Here is a 24,962-nt window from a genome sequence, read left to right as displayed (position 1 = left end):
AAGGAAGGTTGAAATGGCAGTTTTATGTTGGTGTTGTATATACACTCACCACATACACACACACAGAATCATCAGCTCTGGAGATAGGCTGCCTGGATTTAAATCCTGGCCTTGTCACTTATTAACTTCAGATAAGTTACTTAACCTCTGTGCAGTCTCAGTTTCTCCATCTCTAAAATGGGCTTAATAATAATACCTATTCCATGAGGAAACCCTGGTGGCATAGTGGTTAACAGCTGTGACTGCTAACCAAAAGGTCCGTAGTTTGAATCCACCAGGTGCTCCTTGGAAGCTCTATGGTTGCTCTGAGTGGGAATCGACTTGACAGCAATGGATTTTTTTTTTTTTTAACCCCATGAGGTTGTGAGGATTAGATGAGTTAGTGTATGTAAAGTTTTGAGAATAGAGTCTGGCATGCAATAAGTGCTCAGCAAATGTTAGCTGTTAGTTACTAGTTAGCTGTTTTTTTATCAGTAAGCACTAAAATCTTAAAAAAGAAAGTCATTCACATTTACTGCAACCATTTTGAGATACAGTGGACATACCATAAAATTCATCTGTTTAAAGTGTATAATTCAATAGCTTTTAGTACATTCACAGAATTGTACAATTCTCACTGTAAAGTTAGAACATTTTCCTCACCCCACAAAGAAACCCTGTGCCCTTTAGCTCTCACTATACAACTCCTCTTCCCCAGCCCCCATCTCTAGCAACCACTAACCTCCTTTCTTTCTCTATAGATTTGCCTGTTCTGGACATTGCAGATAAGTGGAATCATACAATAGACAGTCTTTTGTGTCTGGCTTCTTTCGCTTTGCATAATGTTTTTAAGGTTCATCCATGTTGTAGCATGTATCAGTTCTTCATTCCTTTTTAGGGCTGAATATTTCATGGTATGGACATACATTTTGTTTATCCATTCATCAGTTGATGGATATTTGGGTTGTTTCCAATTTTGACTATTATTGTGAATAAGTTTTAGTGTACAAATTTTAGTTTATAGTGTACAAGTTTTAGTTTATAGTGTACAAGTTTTAGTGTGGATGTATGTTTTCATTCCTCTTGGGTCTATACCTAGGAATGGAATTGTTGGGTCATCCGAAAATTATGTGTTTAAGCTTTTGAGGAACTGCCAGACTGTTTTCTAAAGTGGCTGTACCATTTTATATTCCCATCAGCAGTGTATGAGGGTTCCAATTTTTTCACATCCTCGCCAACACTTGTTATTATTTGAGGGCATAGTTTTAAACAGGTTCCCTCTTGTTGCCCTGTGGGGAGCAGACTGAGGAGGACAGAGGTGAAAGCCGGTGGGCAGTGACAGAGAGACTGCGATAGTCCAAGTGAGAGGTGATGGTAACTGGACCACGGTGGGGACAGCAGAGGAGGTGGCAAGTGGTTGGATTCTGGAGATACTGTGAAGATGGAGTTCAACGGGATTTGTAGCTAGTTCATTTGTGGAATATGAGAGAAGGAGGGGAGTCAAGTATGTCCCCAAAGATTCACTGTCAACTGAGATGGGTAAGAAGTTCCTGCGTGGTGCAAACGATTAACAGGCTCAGCTGCTAACTGAAAGTTTGGAGGTTTGAGTCCACCCAGAGGCACCTCAGAAGAAAGGCCTGGTGGTCTATTTCTAGCTACTTCCCAAAAACCAGCCATTGAGAACCCTATGGAGCACAGTTCTAATCTGACGTGAGTCAGAATCTGGTTTGGTTTTAGTCAGGAGATAGGTATGTCTGAAGTAGGAGGGGCTTTGGCGGATGAAATCAGGGACTCAGCTTGATATACCCACTAGACATCCAGGTGGGGCTACCTAGTTGGCAATTGCATATTAGATTCTAGAACTTACTGTTGGCGTTCATTTAACATTTGTTGAATAACTAAAGATAGACTGAATCCGAATCCAGGGTCTCGGTTCTCTCCTCCACAAAATGGGGACAATAATACCATCAACCACTAGGTTGCCCTGAGGCTGGAGTGATTCGTGTGCAGCACCTGGGAGTTTTTATGACGACTCAGGTCCGCAGCTCGGGAGAAAAATGGAGATAAAGCTGAGTTCCAGCAGTGTTCGTCTGTCCGTCTGCCCCCGCCCCCCACCTCCGGACGCCGTCGGGGTGGGGAGAGATTGGGTCGTCACCCTGCCTTCCACCGCACTACGCTGGGTTTCCTCCTTGGGGTCTGCCCGGGCCAGAACCGCTGATGGAAACCAGCTGCGGGACGCGCCGGGGCTCGGCTCGCGCCCAGGCCCCTCCCCGGCGCCGGCGGACCCCGCTCTAGGGGGGCGGACAAGGGCGCCCCGGCCCCCCTCCTTCCGCAGCCGGGCCCGGGGCCCTGGCACGTCCGGCGCGCCTGATGCTTTCCAGATGTGGACCCAGCTCCCCTCCCCCACAGGGCCCCGCAGCGCCCGCGGAAGGAGGGGGAGGGGGGCCAGGGTCCGATGCCCCCCTCCCAAATCACTACCAGGGACTCGCGCCGGTGTACCCTCCACGCCCGTCTCGCTTCCCCGCTCAGGCAGGCAAAACCGAAAAGACGCTCCTCCTCCGACCCCCACCTATTTCCAGAACCCCTGTCTCCACCACCCTGCACCGGGCTCACGTGGCCCCAAAGTAGTCAGGCCCCGGGCCACGCCCCTTGGGACACACGCTTCAGACAGACCCGCCCCCGTGACGCCACGCCCCGGACACGCCCCCTTGCGGCGTTTTTTTTTTTAGGCCACTCCCCTAGGACGTGCCTCTGCAGGCTCCGCCTCCGTAGTCGTGTCCCTTTGGAAGCCGCCGTCTGCGTGGGGCTTGGTCTCTGTACCTGCCTTTGTCTCTGTGTGTGTCTCTCGGTTCCTGTCTCTGAGTCTCAACATCTCTGTGTGTCTCTCATGTACCGTCTCAGTCTCTGTGTGCCTCTATCTGTCTGCAATTCTTTCCCTGTCTCGGACCCCCCATTTCTGTGTGTTTCTCTTCTGTGCCTTCTCACTCTTTGTGCCCCTATCTCTGCACCTCTGTCTCTTGTCTCTCTGTCTCTGCGATTATCTCCTCGGTCTCTCGTAGTCCCTAGGTCTCTATCTCTCTAAATTTCTATCTCTGTGTTCCTGTCTCTCTGACTTTGTCTCTGTCTCTCTCTCTTTCTGAAGTTCTCTGTATCCCAGTTTAGCTTCAGTTCTCTCCCGCTGGTCTCAAGCTCCCTCCACCTTTCTGTGTCTCGGTCTCCTTGACTCTCTCTGGTTCCTGAATCTTATTTCCATCTCCGGCGGGGTTGTGGCGCGAGCTGGTGGGCGGCTCCGCGGTCCGCGGGCGCCCCCGTGTGGTCGGCAGGGGGCTATCAGGAGAGGAGAGATGGCTGTGTCTGTGTGTCAGAGACAGTGTGGCTTGAGTACCTGAGCGACACTGTGAGTGTATCGTGAGTGACACCGGGAGATGGTGTGTGATGCCAAGAGGCTGTGAGAATATGTGTGACACCAGGAGATCGTGTGTGGCTGTGTGACATTGTGAGGTTATGTGTGATAATGAGAGATTGGGGGACTGTGTGACACGGAAGTTTGTGTGTGACTGTGTGAAGTTGTGTGACACCGAGAGATTGTGCATGACTGTATATGTGAGGGAGAGAATATGTAGGTGACTGTGTGTGACACCATGAGATTGCAGGAGCCTGTGACACTGTGAGATCATCTGTGATACTGATGTGTGTGTGACTGTGCATGACACTGGGAGATGGTGTGCAATTGGGTGGAAGAGACACTATTTAGGTGATTGCATGTGACACTGAGAGGTACATGTGAGAGTGAGAGATTGTGTGGGACTGTGTGTCACACCTGGAGATTCTGTGTGACAGTGTATGTGAGAGAGGCAGCATGTGACTGTACAGGACAGATTTGTGTGACTGTGAGGTGGACTGTGTGCAAGACTGTGTGCAATATGGAGAGGATATGTGTGCTTGTGTGTGTCACAAGCACTGAGTTAGTGAGAGAAGGAGAGAGTGAATGACTGATACACCAAGAGATGGCGTGAGAAGGTCATGTAATAGACACAGGGGAGATTGGGTGTAACGAAGACGAGGTTAAGACTGTATATGTCAGGCACACTGATGGACAGTGAGAAACTATGCAATTACCTGTGACATCGAGATTGTGTGTGACACTGAGGGACTGCGCAAGTGGGTGTAAAATTGTGTTGTGTGTGTGCGTGAGTCTGTGTGATTGTAGGGCACTCGGAGATGGAATCTGAGAGACTTTGTGTGTGTAAGTGTATGACAATGGGAGTATGACTGAGACCACATGTGAGGGTGACAACCATGTGTGATACAGACTGTAACACAGACTGAGAGTGTGTAACTGCCTGAGAGACATGAAGTGAGTGTCTGTGGGTGATACCAGGAAAGGGTGTGTGACTGTGTGTGACACAGATTGTGTGTGACCCCAACAGATTTTGTGGACACCAGGAGATTATGTGAATTTTTAATACTGTGAGATTGTTACACCAGGAAATTGTGACTGTGTGGCACTGTGAGGTTGTGTGTGACACTGAGAGAGTTGTGTACATAGTGTACACAACCACTGTGAGATTGTGAGGGGTTCTGTGAGACACTGACTGATCATGTGTGACTATGTGTGACACCAAGAGGTGGTGTGTGTGTGTGACAGGGACAGATTGCAAATAATTGTGTAGAAGGATTGTGAGTGTGAGATTGTGTGTGACAGGAGATTGTGCAAGAATGAGTGTGACTATGTGGGAGTCACTGAGTATGTGAGACTGTTTATGATGTGACTGTGTACTCTGTAATATCATAAAACATTGAGTGATAGTGATTGACAGAAAGGTTGTATGACTCATTGTGCGGCACTGTGTGAGACACTATGATGTGTGAGACTGATGGGGTAAAAAGCTGGGAAAGAAGTTTAAATTGTGCATGAATGTGTGTGACATTTTGAGAGGTTGTGTGTGACACTGTCAGAAACTGACATTTGATACTCTGAGATTGTATATCTGACTGTGTGGTTGTGTGAGGTGTCATTGGTGATGATGTACTACTCTGTGAGAGACTGTGAGTGACCACATGTGGCATTTTGAGAGACCAAGAGACTGACACTGCAGGAGATTGTGTCTGTGTGTTGTGCACAAGTTGTTCATGAGACCTGTGGCATGCTGTGAGACATTGTGCATCTCTGTGCAACTGTGAGCACAAGTCTGCTTCTGAGAGGGGTCATCTGTGATGGGGTGACACCAAGGTGGCAAGTGTGAATGCGTGACTGGACGAGAGAGCATGTGTGAGGGAATGAGAGGCTGTGTGGGACACCCAGAAGAGACTTGTGTGACTGTGTACGAAATGCAGAGTGTGGGTCACACCTTGACAGACTGTACCTTTTCCCATGAGTGTGTGTGAGAGACAGATTGAAAGGGGAGACTGGGCAAGAGATGCAGAGACAGCAAGAGACACACAGAGAGACCAGGAGAGACAGAGGGAGAGAGAAGAGAGAGACACAAAAACTGAAAGACAAAAGAGGGGGACAGACAGACAGAGGACCCAGAGAGATAGACCCAAGGCCGCGGGGCCGCAAGAGCGGCGGCGGGAGGAGGCGGGTCCTCAGGGGCTGCGCCCCGGGGGAGGGGGCGGGGCGCAGCGGGGGCGGGGGTAGGGGTAACTCAGCCTCTCCCTCCCGTCCTTCGTCACGCCACCGGCCCGCCATCCCGGTCCTGAACAGCAACAGGTAGGAGGCTCTGGTCCTGGTCCCGCCTGTTAGTCCCTCTGACCGCTCATTGCCACTGGCTGTCCTCCCGAGAATGAATGAATGAGCGAGTGAATGAATGACTTTATACTTCTTTGTCCGCCGTCAGCCCCTCCATCTGCCCTCGCTTTCCCCCCTCCTCACTCCATCTCTCCCCAAGCCCCTCCATCGCCCTCTCTGTCCCCATCCTTTCCCTCCTCTGACCCTCTGTTTATCCCATCTGTGTCTCGTCTGTCCCCTCCGTCTCTCTGTCCCTCTCTCTACTTCTGCATTTCTCCTTCTCTCTATCCTCTTCTCCCTCACTCCGTCTTCCCCCCCCGCCCCTCCATCTCCCTCTCTGTCCCCCTGTCCTTTCCCTCCTCTGTCTCTCTCTTCCCCTCTCTGTTTCTTTATTCTGTCTGTGTCTCCATTTCTGTATCTCTCTCTCTACCTCTCCATTTGTCTCTCTCTCTCTCTCCTTTCCTCTCCAGGGTGGGGTTGGACTCACCCAGTCCTCTCCCCTGGCTGCTAATGAGCAGAGGAGGCTTTGAGGTGGCCGGGGCTGGGGTGGAGGCCCCCTGAGGGGGGCGGAGGGGACAGCTGCTGCCAAGGCCCTAATGAGGCCCCCTCTGTGCCCCTCCCGCCGAGATCTTAATTCTCCATTCTCCCTGGAGCCACGGCTAATTGGCCTGGGGAGGGGGCCCCCTTCCTGGCTTATGCTGTATCCCTGGGAGGTGAGGGCACCTGGGTCCCTGAATCCTGATTCAGCACCTGTGGCCCTGTCCTTCTGTTCCTTTTCCCACCTGCCTTCATCTGTGCGCCCCTCCTTCCTTTCCCTAGCCCTTCTCTTCCGCCTCCACCTGTCTCTAGGTACCCCCACCTGGGCATCCTCCAGCCCTGCCTCTCCTGCCTCTTCTGTCCCACCTGCACTCTGCCTCGTAGTCCCCCATCTGTGCGTCTCTTTATCCCCTCCCCGTCCCCTCTGTTTCCCTGTGTCTCCCTCCACCTGTCTCTGGGCACCCACTCTATTTGTGCAACCTTCCACTCACGCCCCTGTTACTGGGTCCCGTCACCTCCCTCCACCTCAGGACCCAGAGGTGCCCTAGCCTATCCCCGTGAGTCCTCACTCCCACCCGGCTCTTAGCCCCTTCCCCGCTGCAACCATGTCCAACAACATGGCCAAGATCGCCGAGGCCCGCAAGACGGTGGAACAGCTGAAGCTGGAGGTGAACATCGACCGCATGAAGGTGCCGGTTGGAGAGATGATAGAAGGCTGGGTCTCTGGGAATGGGGTCCGGACTGGGCGGGGCCCGGAGCCACGGTGGGCGGAGCCCCTTTGGAAGGGGGCGGGAGGAGTTGATGTCCCAGGGGCGGGGCCTTAAGGTGGACAGGTCAAGGGGAGGTATTAGGGGCGGGGCCTGACGGGGTAGGGGAGACCGGGCGGAGCTAGTTGAGGGGAGGGGTCTCGGAGTAGGGCTGGACAAGGGGAGGGACCTGAGATGCTGCCTGAATAGTAGAGGGACCTGGAGGCGGGGCCTTGGGGTGGAGCAGGACAAGCGGAGACACCCTGAAGGCAGGGGCGTTGGGGGCGGCTCCCAGGGACCGGAGGACAGGTCTGGGGCAGGGGCGGTCCCCAGGGGCGGGCTGGGCAGGGCGCAGACCTCTCCACCCCGGCGCCCCCAGGTGTCGCAGGCGGCGGCCGAGCTCCTGACCTTCTGTGAGGCTCACGCCAAAGACGACCCGCTGGTGACACCAGTGCCCGCCGCCGAGAACCCCTTCCGCGACAAGCGCCTCTTCTGCGTCCTGCTGTGAGCGTACCCGACAGCTTACCCTCCGCTCCCGAAGTATGAATTCAATAAACGTGACGACTGTGGCAGCGCCTGTCCTTTCGTGAAAACTGAGGCAAGCTCAGAGCTTGGGGCCGCCATGAGGGAAACTCTCTCCTCACCTCTCCTGACTGTGTGTGGGGTCGGAGTGAGGATATGCGGGGTGTGGATGTGGAGGGGGCATCGCTGGCCTCGACTGAACACTCCATACCCTGGGACGCATTTAGTGGTCCCAACAGCCCCAGCAGGCAGCTGGCTACTTGTATGTATGGTCCCCATTTTACAGATGAGGAAACTGAGCAGGGGGAAGTCCCTTACTCAAATCTCACAGCTAGGAGGCAATGGGATCAGGACTGCAGACTGGAGGGCCTCCTGGATCCACCAGCTGGCCCCTGTCCTCCCTCCTTCCTGGGCCTAAGAATAGTGGCTGGAGGTTCTTCAGAGCCCAAGAGTCCTCCGCCCTTTCTCATCCCCTGAAAGACCTCACCCCCTTTCTTCACATCTGGCTACCCTATCAAAGGCACACCTCTGTCCTCCAGCACTGAATTCTTCTCCGTTCATTCATTTTTTAAAGCGCTCCGCAAGTACCTGCTCTGTGCCCGGCCCTGTGGTGAGTCATGCTGGAACACAGCTGTGAGGGTGACTTAGCCAGCCCTGGCCTTGCCTTCCCCGGCTCACAGCCCCATGGGAGGGCCAGACCTGTCCTCAGACAGTGATGACCCAGAGTGGATGGGACTGGGATGGGATAGCTCAGTAGGCTGGGAAAACCGAGTTGTCTTGGAGTCAGGGAGGGCTTCCTGGAGCAGGCAACATCTGTGCTGGGACATGATGGTAATAAAAAGTGGGACCTGGGAGAAGAGAGACAAATGCATGCCTAGAGGAGGGGAGAGGAGACAAATTAATGCCTACAGTTATTTATTCAACAATTATTTCCTTTGCTCTGGGGACCCAGGGGTGGCAGACCCGGTTCCTGCCCTCTGATTGTCAGTTCATACACTAGGAACTACAGGAGAGATATAGCCTGCAGTGACATTTTTTAGCTCTTGACTTTTAGCCTACATGATGTTAAAAAATGTTCTTGATTTGGTTGCCAAATGGAAACATAGAGATGCTTCACATAAAAGCCCATATTTCCCACTTCTCTGGAACTGGAGGGTCTGGTGATCTCAGATCTTCGGTCATGAGAAGGGGCAGGGGTGGGCCCTATGGTTTCCTGGTTAGGGAGATTGAGAGTCAGTGGCCACTTATCATTGAGGCTGTGCTGGGGACTGCTTTTAATGGAGTGAAAGGAAATAGGAAATGCTCTTGAACCTATGTTTCTGTTGAAAATGGAGACTAGCTAATTATTTTACCTTGTTGGCCCGAGGTCCACTGAGTTTGGTACCCCCTGCTGCCTTCCTCTATGAGTCAGAATCAACTCCACGGCAAGAGGTTTGTTAACAGGTTACCCTCTTCCTCACGGCGCAGTTGTTAAAGAGCTCAGCTGCTAACCAAAAGGTCTGTGGTTTGAACCCACCATCTGTTGCATGAGAGAAAGATGTGGCAGTCAGCTTCTGTAAAGATTACAGCTTTGGAAACCCTATGGGGCAGTTTTACTCTGTCTTATAGTGTCTCTATGAGTCGGAATCGACTTGACAGCAACAGCACCCCTTCCTCACTGCCCCCCCGCCGCCTCCTCTTCTCTAGAGACCAACACCCCTGGTTCCTTGTTTGGGGCTGATGGCGGCTGGACCCCTGAATCTGGCCACACCTCCCCAGAGGGTTTGCGAGTCAGTCTGCTGACTGCTCCATTATTCACATTGGATTAAGATCCCCTGGGCCCAACTCTGAGCTTCCTGTAGAATGGAGGCTGGAGTGGCTGTAATTACATTCCCCTCCTGCCTCCCTCCTCTCAGTCGGCTCCGGCTCCGGCCCAGTTGCATCATGTCTGGGGGAGCCCATGGGGGAGATGGGGCACAGGGAGAGAGCCAAGGATGGGTAGGGAAGCGGGTGGATGGGAGGAGGGATGCTAGGAGGAAAGGGGCCAGAGGATTCTGAGACATCCCAGGCCCATCATCCTTGCATCTGAGAATCTGAAATGCAGGCTCTAAAGCCCCAGGATCTTGGAGGGCTAGAATTCTGTAGTCCTTTCAGCCCTGTGGGGCCAGGGTTCTGGGGTCCTGCTCCCTTGCCCAGCTAGGAGTCTGGAGCTTGGCACCTCAGGGGCGTGATGATCTCTTAAGCCTAGTCTATGGGGGTTGTTAGATTCTTCCAGCCTTGGAACCTTGAAGCCCTGTAGCACAAACTCTTCCTCCTTTGCACCAGCTGGTCTTGGGGAATGGAAGCTGCGGAGAAGCAAATGGGGCTGGCTGAATGGGACCTGGTGCCTGGAAGTGGGGGCAGGCTCAGAGGGGACCAGGGCTCTGGCCAGAGGGAGGGTTCTGGTTGGAGGAGGAGAGGGAGGGAGGATGGAGGATGTGGACGGCTGACACTGGGAGCAAGGAGAAAACAGAAGGGACGGGGCAGGTGCCTGGGAACCAGCTTCCTTGCGCGCATGAAACAGTGACTGGAGACCTGGATAATCTTGTTAGGAGTATGACTGGGCAGCTACTGGGTTCTGGTCACTGGCAGCTCTTTCCTGCCACCCCCAGCTGAGGTCAAGCCCGGGCTGGGGTCAGAGCCAGGCCAGGAGGCAAAGAGGGAACAACCACGCCTGGAGAAGTGTTCGCTATCAGCACTCCCCACCCACTTCAGCTGCTGAGCCTTGAGGTTCTGTGGGCTGCGCTGCCCATCCCAGGCTGTCTTCCTGTCACACCCCACATGCATGCTCAGAGCGATGCTTGGCTCAGCTAATGGGGCTGGAGAGGGGTAACCCAGAGCCAACGCCCGCTGCCGTAATAACAGCCATCACTTAAGGGGAGTCCCGTTTCACAAGCCCCACGAATTCTCACAGTTGTAGTCCTATTTAGCTGTTGTTGAGTTGGCCCTGACTCATGGCCACTCCATGCACGACAGAACAAAATGCTGCCCAGTCCAGTGCCATCCCCATAACGGGTTGTGGATTGGACTGTTGTGATCCATAGGGTTTTTATGGGCTGATTTTAGGAAGTAGATTGCCAGGCCTTTTTTCCTAGTCTCTCTTAGTCTGGATGCTCTGCTGAACCTGTTCGGCATCATAGCAACAAACCAGTCTCCGCCGACAGATGGGTCAAGGCTGCACATGAGGTGCATTGGCTGGAATCAAACCCGATTCTTCTGCAATGGAAGGTGAGAATTTTACCACTAAATCGCTAGGCTCCCCAAAAGACTCTGTTTGTCCCCGTTAAAAAACAAAATAAAACAACCACACCCATTGCTATCAAATCATGTTACAGAGTAGAGCTGCTCCATAGGGTTTTTTTTTTTTTTTGGCTGTAGCCTTTACAGAAGCAGATCACCAGGCCTCCCTTTCGCGGTGCCACTGGGTGAGTTCAAAAAACCAACCTTTAAGTTAGCACTCGATTACAAACCCTTTGCACCACCCAGGGACCAAAACAGGCACTGAGAGATGACATAGCCTGACCAGTTGGGGAGCGAGGTTGGAGTTGGGGGATTAGATGGTTGACTGCGTGGGAGAAGCTGGAGGCGCTGGGCGGCTTGAAGGATAGGAAGAGAGGGTCACCCAGGTGAGGGGGACAGTCCAGGCAAAGGCAGGGCACCGAGTGGAGCAGGGATGAGAAGCAGTGGCAGTTAGGTAGGCAAGGGTTCATTTGGGGTGGAGGGTAGTGGGCTGAGAAAATGGGATGGGTCAGGATGGACACAGTGTCTGAGTTCATTTCTCACAGTTCTGGAGGCTTAAAGTCCGAATTTAGGGTGTGGCTCTAGGGAAAGGTCCTTCCTTGTCTCTTTCAGCTTCTAGTCTGTCTTGTGCCCTTAAGTTGATTCAGACTCATGATGATGCCATGTGTTACAGAGTACAGCTGCTCCACAGGGTTTTCTTGACTGTCATCTTTACGGAAGCAGACTGCTGCCCTTTTATTCCTCAGTGCTGCTTGGCAGATTCGAACCAACAACCTTTAGGTTACCAGCCAAGCACAAACTCTTTGCACCACCCTGGGACCTGGAGTAAAGGTTACAGGAAAGGTTAAAGCTTCTAGTAGCTGCTTGGAGCCCTGGTGGTGCAGGGGTTAAGAGTTCGAATGCTGATGAAAATGTTGGCCGTTCTAATCCACCTGCCTCCACCTGCCGCACCTTGGGAAACTTATGGGGCAGTTCTACTCTGTTCTATAGGGTTGGAATTGACTTGACGGGTTTGTTTGTTTTTAGTAGCTGCTGCAATCCTTGGTGTTTGATCCTTTCCTTGCAGACAATCCTCGTATGGCATTTGTCTTCCACCTGTGTGTGTGTCTCTTTTTATAACTCAGAAGTGAGTTGGTTTAGGACCCACCCTCATTAACATAACAAAAGAAAAGCCCTACTTCCAAACAGGATCACATCGACAGGTACAAGGGCCAGGAGTTCAACACATATTTTTACAGGCAGGCCTGGCATGTCTATGGGGTGTGAGGTCTTCTCCCAGGGTCAGGGCCAAAAAACCCAAAAAACTAAACCCACTGTGGTGGAGTTGATTCCGACTCATAGTGACCCTATAGGGCAGAGTAGAGCTGCCCCAGAGGGTTTCCAAGGAGCAGCTGATGGGGCAGGGCCAGAAGGATGGCAATCAGGGAGGCAGGAGAGAGTCGGGCCTTAGGGCTGGAGCCCATCCAGATGCAGGCCTGGGCAGGCACTTCTTGGCTTGCTTGGCACTTGGCCTCTTGAGTTCACCTACCCAGATGGGAGTCCGAGCTGCCTGTGAGATGACTAAGTCTGCCCAGGCTCCAGCCACGACCTTTCTCTCCCATCACTTGTCCTATACCACATGGCTGTAGCTGTTTGGGAACACGTGACACCTCATCAGCTGGTACCTTCTGAGCCACTCTGGGTCCCAGCCCTTGGCACACTATAAGATGTTGGTTAGATTTGTTGAATAACAACACCACCAGCAGGTATTTGAGGGCTTCTTGGGAAGCAGGCAGGGTAAATTCTCTCTAATCTTTCCACAACATCCCAGAAAGCTCAAGGTGATCATTTTGTGGGGAAGAAAACCAAAGCTTAGATTGAAAACAAAACAAAACAAAACCATTGCTGTTGAGTCAGGTCCAACTCATAGTGACCCTATAGGACACAGTAGAACAGCCCCATAGGGTTTTCAAAGACCGGCTGGTGGATTCGAACTGCCTTTTGGTTAGCATCCGAGCTCTTTAACCAGTACACCACCAGGGCCCCATAGGCTTGATAGGGGAAGTAAGTTTCCCAGGGTCACACATCAGTGATTAGTGAGTGATGCAGATGAGATTCCAAACCCCTTCTCTTTCCACCTGCTTCATACACTCACAAACACACACAGTTAGAAATACAAGCCTACACAATAAACAGACACACAAATAGACCCAGCTATATCCTTAAAGAAAAAATTTGTCCACAAGGCCATACAGAGTGGCAATATATCCTTGTAGACGCCAGGCCTGTAAACACACACATAAGCCTGCAATAAACCGACATACACAAACATAAAAATAGACCCAGTTATATTCTTAGAGACAAATTTTTGCACAAAGACACACAGAGTATAAGATACACATGTAAACACATCCATGCCTGTAAAGACACATGTGTCCACATTACGCACATACTCACACACACACACAGCCACACACATCGACAATGCACAACAACCAATTCACACATAGACACAGCCATACCCGTGCACACACAGAGTCCCATGTGTCCACAATACATGTATATACACACATACACACACAACACAGAAACCAGCCACGCCAATGAAGACACACCCCCAGACATCATACAGGCCCACAGTAATGACCACCCATTGCCACACACATACACAAATGGACACACCCAACCACAGCCCTAAAGACATGCATGTAAGGTCGTGCACAGTCACAACCCACACCAGGCATGGCCACACTCATTGAGACACGGGAGCCCACGTTGTACATGCCCACAGTCAGATCCATTAGGATGTATTTTTGTGCCCAGCACCAAGGCACAAAAAGAGCCTGCAATCACACACACACACACACACACACACGCGCTCACCATACTCATAAAAATAATTGCACACAGACTCACACAGAAAGTTCACACATCTGCAGTCCCCAGTGCCCACACTCTCTCGGGTCCCCATTTCCTCTCTCCCCCCTCCTGGGTGCTGTGTGTCCTTGAATCAGTCCCCATTTCCAGTCCTCTTTGCCTGTCTTCTCTCTGCCCTGAAGTTCCTCTGGGAAGGCCCCTATTCTGTCCCTAGGAGTGGGTGGAGGGAAGAGAGCTGCTGACTCACCCTCCCAACACAGTTCCTTCCCACAGCCCCCCGGAAGCCACCTTCCGGAGCCCAGCCGGGGTGACCCCTCACCCCAAGGCACCTGGATGGAGATCCTTTGCATTCAGAACCTATTTGTGGCCCCTGCTGTGAGTTTGGCCCCTGAGCACTGGCTGGGGCTACAGCCAGGCAGGAAGCCAGGGGCGCCTGGAAGGTAGGTGGAGGCATGCCCAGCACTGGATGGACCCCAGGGACCTTTAGCTCAGATATGATTTCCAGTCATCGCCACCCCCACCTGCTCCCGAAGCAGGCGCTCGGTGGATGCCAAGGCTGCAAGGGCTTGTGGCCCCTTCACGGCACAGGGGCAGGGGGATCCGAGGCCTGGAGAGGGGATGGGGCTTGTCCCAGGTCCCACTGGGTATGGGGGCACAGTGGACTTCCCGAATGCTCCATGCTCCCTGTTGGGGACAGGAAGCCAGTGGGAGAGAAGCTCCAGTAACCAGAGCTCCCCTCTTCCTCCACCCCCCAACTCCCCTGATACCAAGACAGGACATAAGCCTGCCAGGCGTCATTGTCCTCCTTCATTAATATAACTTCCTGAGTTCCCTCCTGGTCTGCCAGGAGGCTGAAGAGCATGAGGGGGGACCATGTGGCTGGGCTCTGTGGCCTCTCGGGAGCCCTGGTATGGCTGGAGCTGGGGCACCCATCCTGCAGGAAGCTGGGGAAGTCGGCTGGGCATGGGTGATAGGGAGACAGAGCCAGGGCTGTGGTCACCAGGTGGGGGAGGGGACGGTGGCAGCTGCCAGCTAGTGCAGTCTTTGGGGTCAGAAGCATCCCTCCTGGTCTCAGCAATGCTTGCCCCTTGCCACAAAGAACGCTCTGGAGTGGGGCGTGGCCACAGCCAACCAATGGGCCCGTGAGGCCAATCTCACCCCATTGTACAGATGAGGAAACTGAGGTATACCAGCTTCCTGCTCTCACCCAGGACCATCACACAGCAGGCAGTTGGCTGAATTGGGACAGGAACCCAAGTTAACTGGACGCTAAACACTGAGTCTGTAATCTCTACACCTAAACTGCCTTCCTGAAAAATAAGGGGTGTTTAAGAGTGTCCTGAAGTCCCTGGGTGGTGCAGATGGTTTGTGCTGAACTAAAACCCTAAAGATTGGCAGTTTAAACCCATTCAGAGGTGCCTTGGAAGAGAGACCTGACAGTCCACTTCCATAAACATTATAGCCAAGAAAACCCTATGTTCTACTAGTTCTACTCTCTGACACATGGGGTCACTATGAGTTGGAATCAACTTGATCACAACAGGCTTTTTTTTTTTTCTTAGAGGGCCCACGAAGTGCCATCTGGCCTTGATAGGCCAAGAGGCTGCCTGGGAAGTCGGGGACAGAGTGGGCTTTGAGGCCTGAGACCCCTGTGCCAGCAGCTGGCACAAGCATGCTGACCACGCTGGCCCAAGGGTGGCAGCTGGATGCTGGGTTTTGGGGGATGGGGGTGGGAGAGATAAGTGTGTCAGCTATATTGAAGCCCTGGACTGTCATGTGTGACTAAAATATTATTGCTGGAAGTCAAGGTCGCAGAGCTTGGCTTGGGGCCTGGGAGTGCTGGGGAGGGGATGAGGGCAGGAGGGTGCCACTTTTGATGAAGGGTCATGGATGTCCTCTGGCCTGTCCCCTACAACAGGATGTCTGATCAGTCCTTCTCCCCGCTCTCTGCCACTGCTCCCTTCTCAAGGAGAAGGGCTCCCTGGCTGAGTGTGTGAGCTGGGAGCCCAGCACAGGGCTCGAGAGGGACTGGCTTTTTTCCCTCTGGCCCGGCCACCTCCTTCCTCAGCCTTTTGGAAGGAGTGAACTGTGTCCAGGGCGCAGAAATCTTGGTGATGCCTGGAAAACAGTGAATCAGGGAGGAATTTCCTGGTCATGTCCCAATCCCTGGGCAATGTCCTAACCCCGGGGCTGAGCCCAGAATAGACCCAGGAGGGCCACCCCAGACTGCCAGACCATGCCACCCTCTCAAGGACTGGTCAGCTGGGCCCTGTCTTGGCCCCACTGGTGGGCTCCGAGCTCCAAGTGGGGATGACTCAGTGGTCTTCACTCCTCATCCCCACCTGGGGCCGGAGACCCGGCACAGGAGTGGGAGAAGGGCATAATCCTGGAAGCGGGGCGGTGGCAGGTGGCTCAGCGCTGATGGGGACCCAGGCCTGAGAGAGGCCACAGGGAGATGTATGCACTGGGAGCTGAGGGGGCCGCAGGGTGAGAGGGGAGCAGACAGGGGAGGGGAGGGAGATGGCGGGGGAAGGAGGGCGGGGCAGAGAGAGGAAATGAAAAAGCTGGGGCTAGGGTGAGATGGGGAGGGAGGCAGGGAGAGAGGGAGGGAGAAGCTGACACACAGCGACTGACACCCACAGCAGGACAGACGAAAGGAGAGACGGAGAGAGACCAGAGGTGTGGTGAGGAGGGGCTGGGAGAGCAGAAATGCAGAGAGCAAGGGGGTAGGCGCCTGGGGTGGGGGAAGACAGAGGGGAGGAGGCACAGCGGGTGGGCAGGGGAGGGTACAGAGACAGCAAGAGACAGAGACGGAGGAGGAAAGAACTAGGGACGCTTGGAGAGGAAGGACAGCGACATAGAGAGACAGAGGAGAGAAAAAGAGAGAGAAAAAGAGAGAAAGAAAAAGAGAGAGACTGGGCAAGACTGAGAGAAACACAGACATACATACACAGGGAGCTGGGGATAGGTGGAGAGGAACCTAGGGAGGCCGCCGGTGGTGAGCATCTGAGTGGGCTGAGGTGTGGCCAGGAGGGGCATCGCAGTCAGCGCCCGGCCCCTCCTTCCCTGCCCACCCACCTCCCACCCTCGGGGACCCTCCACAACACCCAGGCCGGCAGACGGAGGCCCAGGATGGCGGATTCCTGCAGGAACCTCACCTATGTGCGGGGCTCAGTGGGTCCAGCCACCAGCACCCTGATGTTCCTGGCGGGCGTGGTGGGCAACGGGCTGGCCCTGGGCATCTTGGGGGCTCGGCGGCGGTCGCGCCCCTCGGCCTTTGCAGTGCTGGTCACGGGGCTGGCAGGCACCGACCTGCTGGGCACGTGCTTCCTGAGCCCGGCTGTGTTTGTGGCCTACGCCCGAAACAGCTCACTGCTGGGCCTGGCCCGGGGTGGCCCTGCGCTCTGCAACGCCTTCGCCTTCGCCATGACCTTCTTCGGCCTGGCCTCCACCCTCATCCTTTTCGCCATGGCTGTGGAGCGCTGCCTGGCGCTCAGTCACCCCTACCTCTATGCCCAGCTGGATGGACCACGCTGTGCCCGCCTGGCGCTGCCTGCCATCTACGCCTTCTGCACCCTCTTCTGCTCACTGCCCCTGCTGGGCCTGGGCCGCCACCAGCAGTACTGCCCGGGCAGCTGGTGTTTCATCCGCATGCGCTCAAATGAGCTGGGCGGCTGCGCCTTTTCGCTGGCCTATGCCAGCCTTGTGGCTCTCCTGGTGGCCGCCATTGTCTTCTGCAATGGCTCGGTCACCCTCAGCCTCTGCCGCATGTACCGCCAGCAGAGGCGCCACCAGGGGCCACTGGTGCCCAGGCTCCGGGCGGGCGAGGATGAGGTGGACTACCTGATTCTGCTGGCCCTCATGACAGGCATCATGGCCGTGTGCTCCCTGCCACTCACGGTGAGTCCCCTTCAGACCTGGGGCAGGCAGTGGGGGGCGGGAAGGTGGAGGGTGGTGCCTGACCCTGTCCTCCATGGGTTGTACTCATTTGATGGATGGGAAAACTGAGACTCAAACGGGGAAACGTCTCCCAGCTTTGCAGCGAGTTGCCCTCATTTGCTCCTCCCCCCACCACTGCTCCCAGGTGTCTCTTGCCCCTTCCTCTATAGGCGAACTCACCGCTTCCTTCCAGTGTAATGATTGTTGTTGTTAGTTGCCGTAGAGTTGATTCTGACTCATGGTGACCCCATGTGTGTGAGAGTGGAACTACTCCGTAGGGTTTTAAAGCTTTGACCTTTTGGAACCAGATCACCAGGCCTGTCTTCTGAGGCGCGTCTGGGTGGACTCAAATTACTACCTTTCAGCTAGTAGTTGAGCGCTCAAACATTTTCACCACGCAGGGGCTCGGCCTGTAGATACTATCCATCGATCCCCCGTTCATGGAGCACCTGGTCTGTGCCTGCCCTGTGCTCGTGGTTGTCATTGTGTGCTGTTGCGTCGATTCTGACTCACAACGACCCCATGTGACAGAGTGGCACAGCCCCGTAGGGTTTCCTAGGCTGTAATCTTTACGGGAGCAGATCACCGGGTCTTTCTCCCTCAGAGCCAGCCGCTGGTGGGTTCAAACTCTCAACCTTTCCATTGGCAGCTGAGCGCTTAACTGCTTCGACACCAGGGCTCCTTACCCTCTGCCCAGTGGCTTATAAACACTTTCTCAGATCCTATTCAAGGCGACCTTATCTACCCATTCCACAAGCATTTCCCATGAAAAGGGACAGAGTCCCTGCCCCAGCACCATTTTTGCAGCTGAGGGGCCATATCTCTTGTCTACCGTCACGCAGAGGTGGGCTTCCTGGGTCCTTGATTCCACAGCCTGATCTCCGCCCCCCCCACTCCTGGCTTCCCCACCTCAGCCCCACCCTCCATCTCTGTGGTTTGACTCTCCCTCCTCACCCTTGCTCCTTGCAGGGGCTCCAGCCCCTCCCCTCCTGTGTTAAGTAACACCGACCCTGGTTCTGGCCCAGTGTGTGTGACGGCCTGGGTGTCCCATCTATATTCTGGGCCTCAGTTTCTCCTTCTGTAATATGCCAGGGGCTGGGCTAGATTTGGAGTGTACTCTAACCTTTTGGGGGTTATGCATGACTCAGAGACTGGAAGGTGTGGATCCCACACATGGACATAGCGATTCATCAGGGTACTTCAGGGGACCTAGAAAACGCAGAAAGGAGCCCTGATAGCACAGTGATTAAGCATTTGGCTGCTAAAGGAAACGCTGCTAATGGAAAGGTTGGCTGTTCAAACCCACCACCTGCTCCCAGGAAGAAAGATGTGGCAGTCTGCTTCCCTAAAGATTACAGCCTTGGAAACCCTACGAGAGCAGATCTACTCTGTTCTATGGGGTGGCTGTGAGTCAGAATCACTCCAGGGCAACAGGTTTAGAGGCTGGAGATTTCCCAGTCATGGATCCCAAGGGTTCCCCCAGCTGTGAATGGTGGGGAGACCCACATACACAGCCCTCCACCTCTCTCCCTCCCTCCAGGCCTCCGGGGGCTATTTCCTGGGGTTTTCCCTCCTGCGCCCCAGATGCACTTGTTATTTTATTTTCGTCTTATTTCCTTCTGCTTCTAACATAGGAGCGCCCTTCCTCAACTCCCCCACCCCCCTGAGCAAGTAGGAGGAGGAGCCCTTGGGTGGGGGGGCGTGGGGAGAGGCAGGAGGCTCTCCATGCCTCCTGATGTCTCACTCCCTCCCCTCCCCAGATCCGTGGCTTCACCCAGGCCATCGCCCCAGACAGCAGTGAGATGGGGGACCTCCGCGCCTTCCGCTTCAATGCCTTCAACCCCATCCTCGACCCCTGGGTCTTCATCCTCTTCCGCAAGGCTGTCTTCCAGCGCCTCTGGCTCTGGCTCTGCTGCCTGGGCCGAGGGTCTGCCCGTGGAGACTTGCAGATGTCCCTTGCCCTGCCTGACTCCACCTCCCGGAGGAAGGACTTGAGTTTCCCGCCTGCCCTGGGGGGCAAGGAGGGGAGCTGGGTGCCCTTGTCAGCCTGGGGCGAGGGGCGGGTGGCCCCCTCGCCTCCTGCGCAAGTACCTGGAAGCACCGTGGGACCACCGTGCAAAGCAGAGTCCACCGTGGCCTGCTCTCTCTGCTGACACCTTAGTGGCCAGGTGTTCTCCTGCCCTGTCTTCCTGGAGCCACCACCACCTTGAGTTGCCTTGAGTTGATCCTGACTCATGGCGACCCCGTGTGTGTCAGAGTGGAACTGTGCCCCCAGATGGTTTTCAACTGCTGATTTTTCAGACATTAGTCTCCAGGCCTTTCTTCGGAGGTGCCACTGGGTGGACTTGAATCTCCAACCTTTCTGTTCGCAGCTGAATGCGTTAACTGCTTGCACCACGCAGGGACCCAGAAAACCAGGGGCACGGCTGCTGGCTGTGGGTGGGTCAGCAGAGAGATGAACCCTGGAGCCCTGGCCTTCCAGAAGCTTGTCCCCACAAATTTTGGGGGTGATCAGATGCTATTTCTCCTCCTCCAGGGCTGCAGCTGCTGGCTGTGGGAGGCAAGTAAGAGAGGGAAAGTTTATCCTGGAGCACAGAAAGAATTGTTCTCAAAATAACTAGTGGCCTGGGCCACCCGGCTGGCCCTGTCTCTCCATCCATTTCACTGTTTAAATATTTAGAAGGTGGGAAAGTTCCCAGCAGCTTCTGTGTACTCAGGTCTGCTGGGGTTAGGCTTCCGCCTTCGAACCCGAGCCATCCAGGGTGCCCCAGCTGCTCACCCCAAATCCCAACGGGAGAGCCCTGCCCTTTCCAAGCTGCTCCAAAACCACCCCCTCTCTCCCAGGAGAGCTGGGGATTCTCAGAAGAGCACCCTGATGCCCTTGCTCCCTGCTTCCCTTCAGACTTGGAGACCCTGGCATGGGGGCCACCGGACCTGGCACCCCAAGGGGAGGTGGGAGGAAGGGGAAGTTGCTGCATTGTGATTGGCAGCGCCAGACACATGCCTGATACTAAACGGGCCTGAGAAACCCTCCAGGGCTTGTAAAAGGTGGACAGTGGGGGATGAGTTGGGGAGATAGGGATTGTGAGGCAGCGGATCAAGGGATGTGGGGTGCAGACCCCAGGCATGTTAATTTCCCAGGGTTGCCGTAACAAAGTACTACCAATTAGTCTGCTTAAGACAACAGAAATTTATTGTATCACAATTCTGGAGGCTGGGAGTCCAAAATCCAGGTGTCAGCAGGGCTGCGCTCCCTCTGAAGGCTCTGGGAGAGGATCCTTCCTTGCCTTTTCCAGCTTCTGGTGGTTCCCAGCAATCCTTGGCATTGCTTGCCTTGTAGATGCATCACTCCGATCTCTGCCTCCGTCTTCACATGGCTGTCTTCCCTCGATGCGTTCATCTCTCTGTGTCTCTTCTCCTCTTTTATAGGACACCACTCATATTGGACTAGGACCCACCCTACTCCAGGATGACCTCATGTTCACTGGTAACATCTTCTAAGACCCTATTGCCCTACAAGGTCATGTTCACTGGTATCAGGGATTGGGACTTCAACACATGTTTTTAGGGGACACAATTCAATCCATAACGTCAGGGACTACCCAAGAACACAGACCTAGTCCTGTGCCTGTCCCCAGGGTTCTCCTTACAGAGCCTGGCCTCATCTCATGTGTCCTTGGAGCCCTCACAAAACTTTCACTCATTCATTCATTCAACAAATATTCATCAGGCGCCTACTCTGTCAGGGGTCGGGGACAAAGACAGATTCTTGCCCTGCCGTGGCCCCCACTGGGGTGATTTTCCGCTTTCTACCCCCTCCCCCCTTCTGATTGCTGCTCTTGCCCTCAGAGAGGCCTGGAGTCAAGGGGGCGTGGGAGTGAGAAGATAATTATGAAAGGAAATGAGTTGAATGGGAAAGCACCCCCACACTGTCTGTCTGTCTGTTCCCCTTTCTGACCTGCTTGTGGGTTCAGGCCAGGCGCACCCTCTCACTCCATCCTCACAACAGCCTAATAGGCGCTATTGACAGTTCAGAGAGGGCAACCACTTGGACCAGGTCACGCAGAGAGGATGAAGCAGAGGCAGGACTATTTTCCTATCTCCATCTACCTGCCTTCTCTGTATCATAGAACAGGGACAATAATCTAGTACTTAGCTCACAGGGTTGTTTTGAGGGTTAAGCGATTCCCCCAGAAAACCGATTTAGCACAGGAGAAATCCTGCAATAAATGTTACCGTTATTGTCCTGTCTTTGTTGCTATTGTTGACTTTGGTTATCTGGGTAAATGTGGATTGAAAACAAATCAACGCTTTGCTCCACTGTTTTGACTTTGTTTTTTCAATCAACTACATTTCAAATTCCATTAAAGGAGAACAGGGCAACTAGTAAAAAATGTCTGCCTTGAGCATTGTGCTCTTTTAAGAACTATCTATACGGGATCAAATTGACAGCAGCAACTGGAAAGGTTAGAAAGGAAACTTAAGGGCAGTAAGTCTATGTGAATGGGGGGAGAACAACTCAGAAAAGGAGAATGGGAATGGTTGTACAACTTGAGGAATGTAATCCACATCACTGAATTGTACCTGTAGAAACTGCTGAACTGGTGTATGTTTTCCTGTGTACATTCTCAACAACGACAAAATAAATAAAATTAAAAAAAAAAAAGAACAAGGGGTATCTTCGAGGGTTAAACACAGGTCAACACGACTGCTTCTGTTCCCCAATGAGAATGTTCTGGAACCAGAAAGTGGTGATGGTTGCTTAGCATTGTAAACGTTGTGAAGGCCTCTGAGATGTACACTTTAAAACGGACTTTATGAGTATTTTACCACAATTAAAAAAAAAAAACAAAACCTTGTGATGCTAAAGATAATTGAGGATAAGCCAAAAAAAAAAAAAAAAAACCAAACTTTTTGCCACTGAGTTGATTTCGACTCATAGAAACCCCGTAGTGCAGAGTAGAACTGCCCCATAGGATTTCCAAGGAGCAGCTTGGTGGATTCAAACTGCTGACCTTTTTGGTCAGCTGCCGAGGTCTCAACCACTGCACCACCAGGGCTACAATTGAGGGTAAGCCTTTAGAAAGTTTTACAGCTCTCTTGAAAAGTTTTACAGCTCTCTTGAAAGATAACTATTGTACTAGTTGAATATGACAGTAAAAAGGTCGACTTGTAAAAACAAAAACAGGTCAAGAAATGTAGGCTGCAAAAAGACAAACATTGTATGATCCCACTTATATGAGAGATTTGTTGGTGTTGGTGTTGGGTGCGGTCGAGTTAATTCCAAATCATAGTTGATCCTATAGGACAGAGTGGAACTGCCCCATAGGGTTTCCTAGACGGTAATCTTCATGAGAGCAGATCACCAGGTCCCTTGGTTTGAACCACCAACCTTTTGGTTAGTAGCCAAGCTCTTTAACCATTGCACTACCAGGGCTCCTTCATGAAAGATCTACAATAGGTAAATGCATAGAGACAGAAAATAGAGGTTATCAACGACTGGAGGGATGGCGGAAATGGGGAGTGACTGCTTAATGGGTATGGGATTTCTGTCTGGGGTGATGAAGTTCTGGAAATAAACAGTGGATTATGTTTGTACAAAAAGAAAGAAAGGAAGGAAAGAAGGAAGAAAAAGAGACAAAGAGAAAGGGAGGGAGAGAGAGAGAGGAGACACAGAAAGAGAGAGAGAGGGAGGGGAAAAGGGAGGAAGAGAGACAAAGAGAGAAAAAAGAAAGAAAGGAAATACCAAGTCGGGTTTAGCCACCAGCTGGAACCCACACAAAGGGGTCCTCTGGAAGAAGGCCATGAGGCAGGAGTGGGGCGGGGTGTCTGGAGAAAGGCATTTCAGGCAAGAGTGAGGAAAGAGGGGACCCTCCTGCCCAGGCCACACCCCAGGGGTGCGCTTGCCTCTTCTCTGTGGGTTGCCCTGAAGGTGGGTCAGTTCTGTCCACTTGGCTTCTTCGAGCCTGGCCCAGGGCAGAGCATTTCTCCCCACAGACCCCTTACCTGAGGTGGGTGCTATGGTTGTTCAACAGGTTTTTTTAGGTGAGGATTAAGGTGAGGTGAGGATTTAGTGTGGAGGTTGGTTTGCTGCTGGCTCTCAGGCACCAGGGCTAACGTCACAGGTATCTGTCCGTCTTCTTCATCCCACTGTGGAGCTCAGACTCGCACCACCTCTGGCCTGGGTATCTACACTATCTACCTGTGATTCCCACGCAACTTCCACCCCGTCCTGCCACGGCCCTCTAGAATGATTTGGAGACTCTTCTCCTAGCCCGAGGAGTTCCTGAGCCTGGCTGCTAACAGGAAATCTAGTGGTTCAAGTCCACCCAGAGGTACCCTGGAAGAAAAGCCTGGCGATCTACTTCTGAAAGGCCACCCAAACCAAAAAAAACAAACCCACTACCATTGAGTCGATTCCTACCCATAGAGACCCTATAGGACAGAGAATTGTCCCATAAGTTTTCCAAGGCTGTAATCTTTACTGAAGGAGCCCTGGTGGCGCAGTGGTTAAGTGCTCCGCTGCGAACTGAAAGGTTGGCGGTTCAAACCCACCAGCCCCTCCGCAGGAGAAAGATGTGGGCAGTCTGTTTCTGTAAAGGTTACAGCCTTGGAAACCCTATGGGACAGTTCTACTCTGTCTTATAGGGTCGCTATGAGTCAGCACACAACAACAGTCTTTATGGAAGCAGACTGCCATGTCTTTCTCCCAATGAGCTGATGAAACGTTTGAATCACTGACCTTTCAGTCAGCAGCCAAGCACTTAACCACTGCGCCACCAGGGTCCGTTCCGAAAGGTCACAGCCATTGGAAACCCTATGGAGTAGTTCTGCTCTAAACACATGGGGTCGCCATGAGTTGGAATTGACTCCATGGCAACTGGTTTTTTTGTTTTCTCCTAGTTGGTGTCCTGATTACCCAAATCCATGCTCCTCACCCCTCATCCCCTCGCTCCTCAACAACTGCCACAGTTCTGTCACTCTGCTGCTTGGAGGATAAGGGCCACACCCCTTTGCCTAGTGTTCAAGCCCTTCACCATCTGGGCCGTCCCGCAGTGCCAACCCCCACCTACTCACTCATGTCTCAGCCACATTTGACAACTGAGCTTCCCCCAGTAAGTCGGGCTTATCGAGCCCATCGAGCCTGCGCTTCCTGAACAATTGTTTCCCCTTCTCCATCACTTAGAAGCGTGTTTGCCCTCCAAAGTCCTGCTTTGACATTTTCTCCTCCTTGAAGACATACTCACTCCTTCCAGATGCGCTCCATTATGGCACTTGCTGCAGCCTGACATAGCACAGACATTCATTTGTTCAACTTCTTGGGGGCTGACTGTATGTCAGGTCTTGTCGCTGTGATGCTGGGGACATGGTGGTGACAGAGACAACCCTGGCCC

The 24,962-nt window shown here is 53.2% G+C and overlaps 2 protein-coding genes across 3 annotated transcripts; both read left to right on the top strand.

The window, feature by feature from the left end:
* The first annotated feature begins 5,643 nt into the window (after positions 1–5,643).
* GNG8 (G protein subunit gamma 8) lies at positions 5,644–7,562 on the top strand. Of its 2 annotated transcripts, none has more exons than XM_064293860.1 (3): positions 5,644–5,692; positions 6,834–6,936; positions 7,373–7,562. In XM_064293860.1, exons 2-3 carry the CDS (start codon positions 6,853–6,855, stop codon positions 7,499–7,501), a joined length of 213 nt encoding a protein of 70 aa, XP_064149930.1. In that variant the 5' UTR covers positions 5,644–5,692; positions 6,834–6,852; the 3' UTR covers positions 7,502–7,562. The 2 variants fall into 2 exon arrangements, with proteins under 2 accessions (XP_064149930.1, XP_064149931.1); XM_064293861.1 differs by having other exon boundaries at positions 5,674–5,692; positions 6,778–6,936.
* Positions 7,563–16,391: 8,829 nt separating this feature from the next.
* On the top strand, positions 16,392–23,995 carry PTGIR (prostaglandin I2 receptor). Its single transcript, XM_003406700.4, has 2 exons — positions 16,392–17,529; positions 19,329–23,995. Exons 1-2 carry the CDS (start codon positions 16,762–16,764, stop codon positions 19,719–19,721), a joined length of 1,161 nt encoding a protein of 386 aa, XP_003406748.1. The 5' UTR covers positions 16,392–16,761; the 3' UTR covers positions 19,722–23,995.
* The last annotated feature ends 967 nt before the right edge of the window (positions 23,996–24,962 follow it).

This window comes from Loxodonta africana, chromosome 11 (assembly GCF_030014295.1).
Source record: "Loxodonta africana isolate mLoxAfr1 chromosome 11, mLoxAfr1.hap2, whole genome shotgun sequence".
Classification (NCBI taxonomy): domain Eukaryota; kingdom Metazoa; phylum Chordata; class Mammalia; order Proboscidea; family Elephantidae; genus Loxodonta; species Loxodonta africana.
Note: the sequence above shows the minus strand (reverse complement) of the source record. Positions and strands in the feature narration are given on the sequence as shown.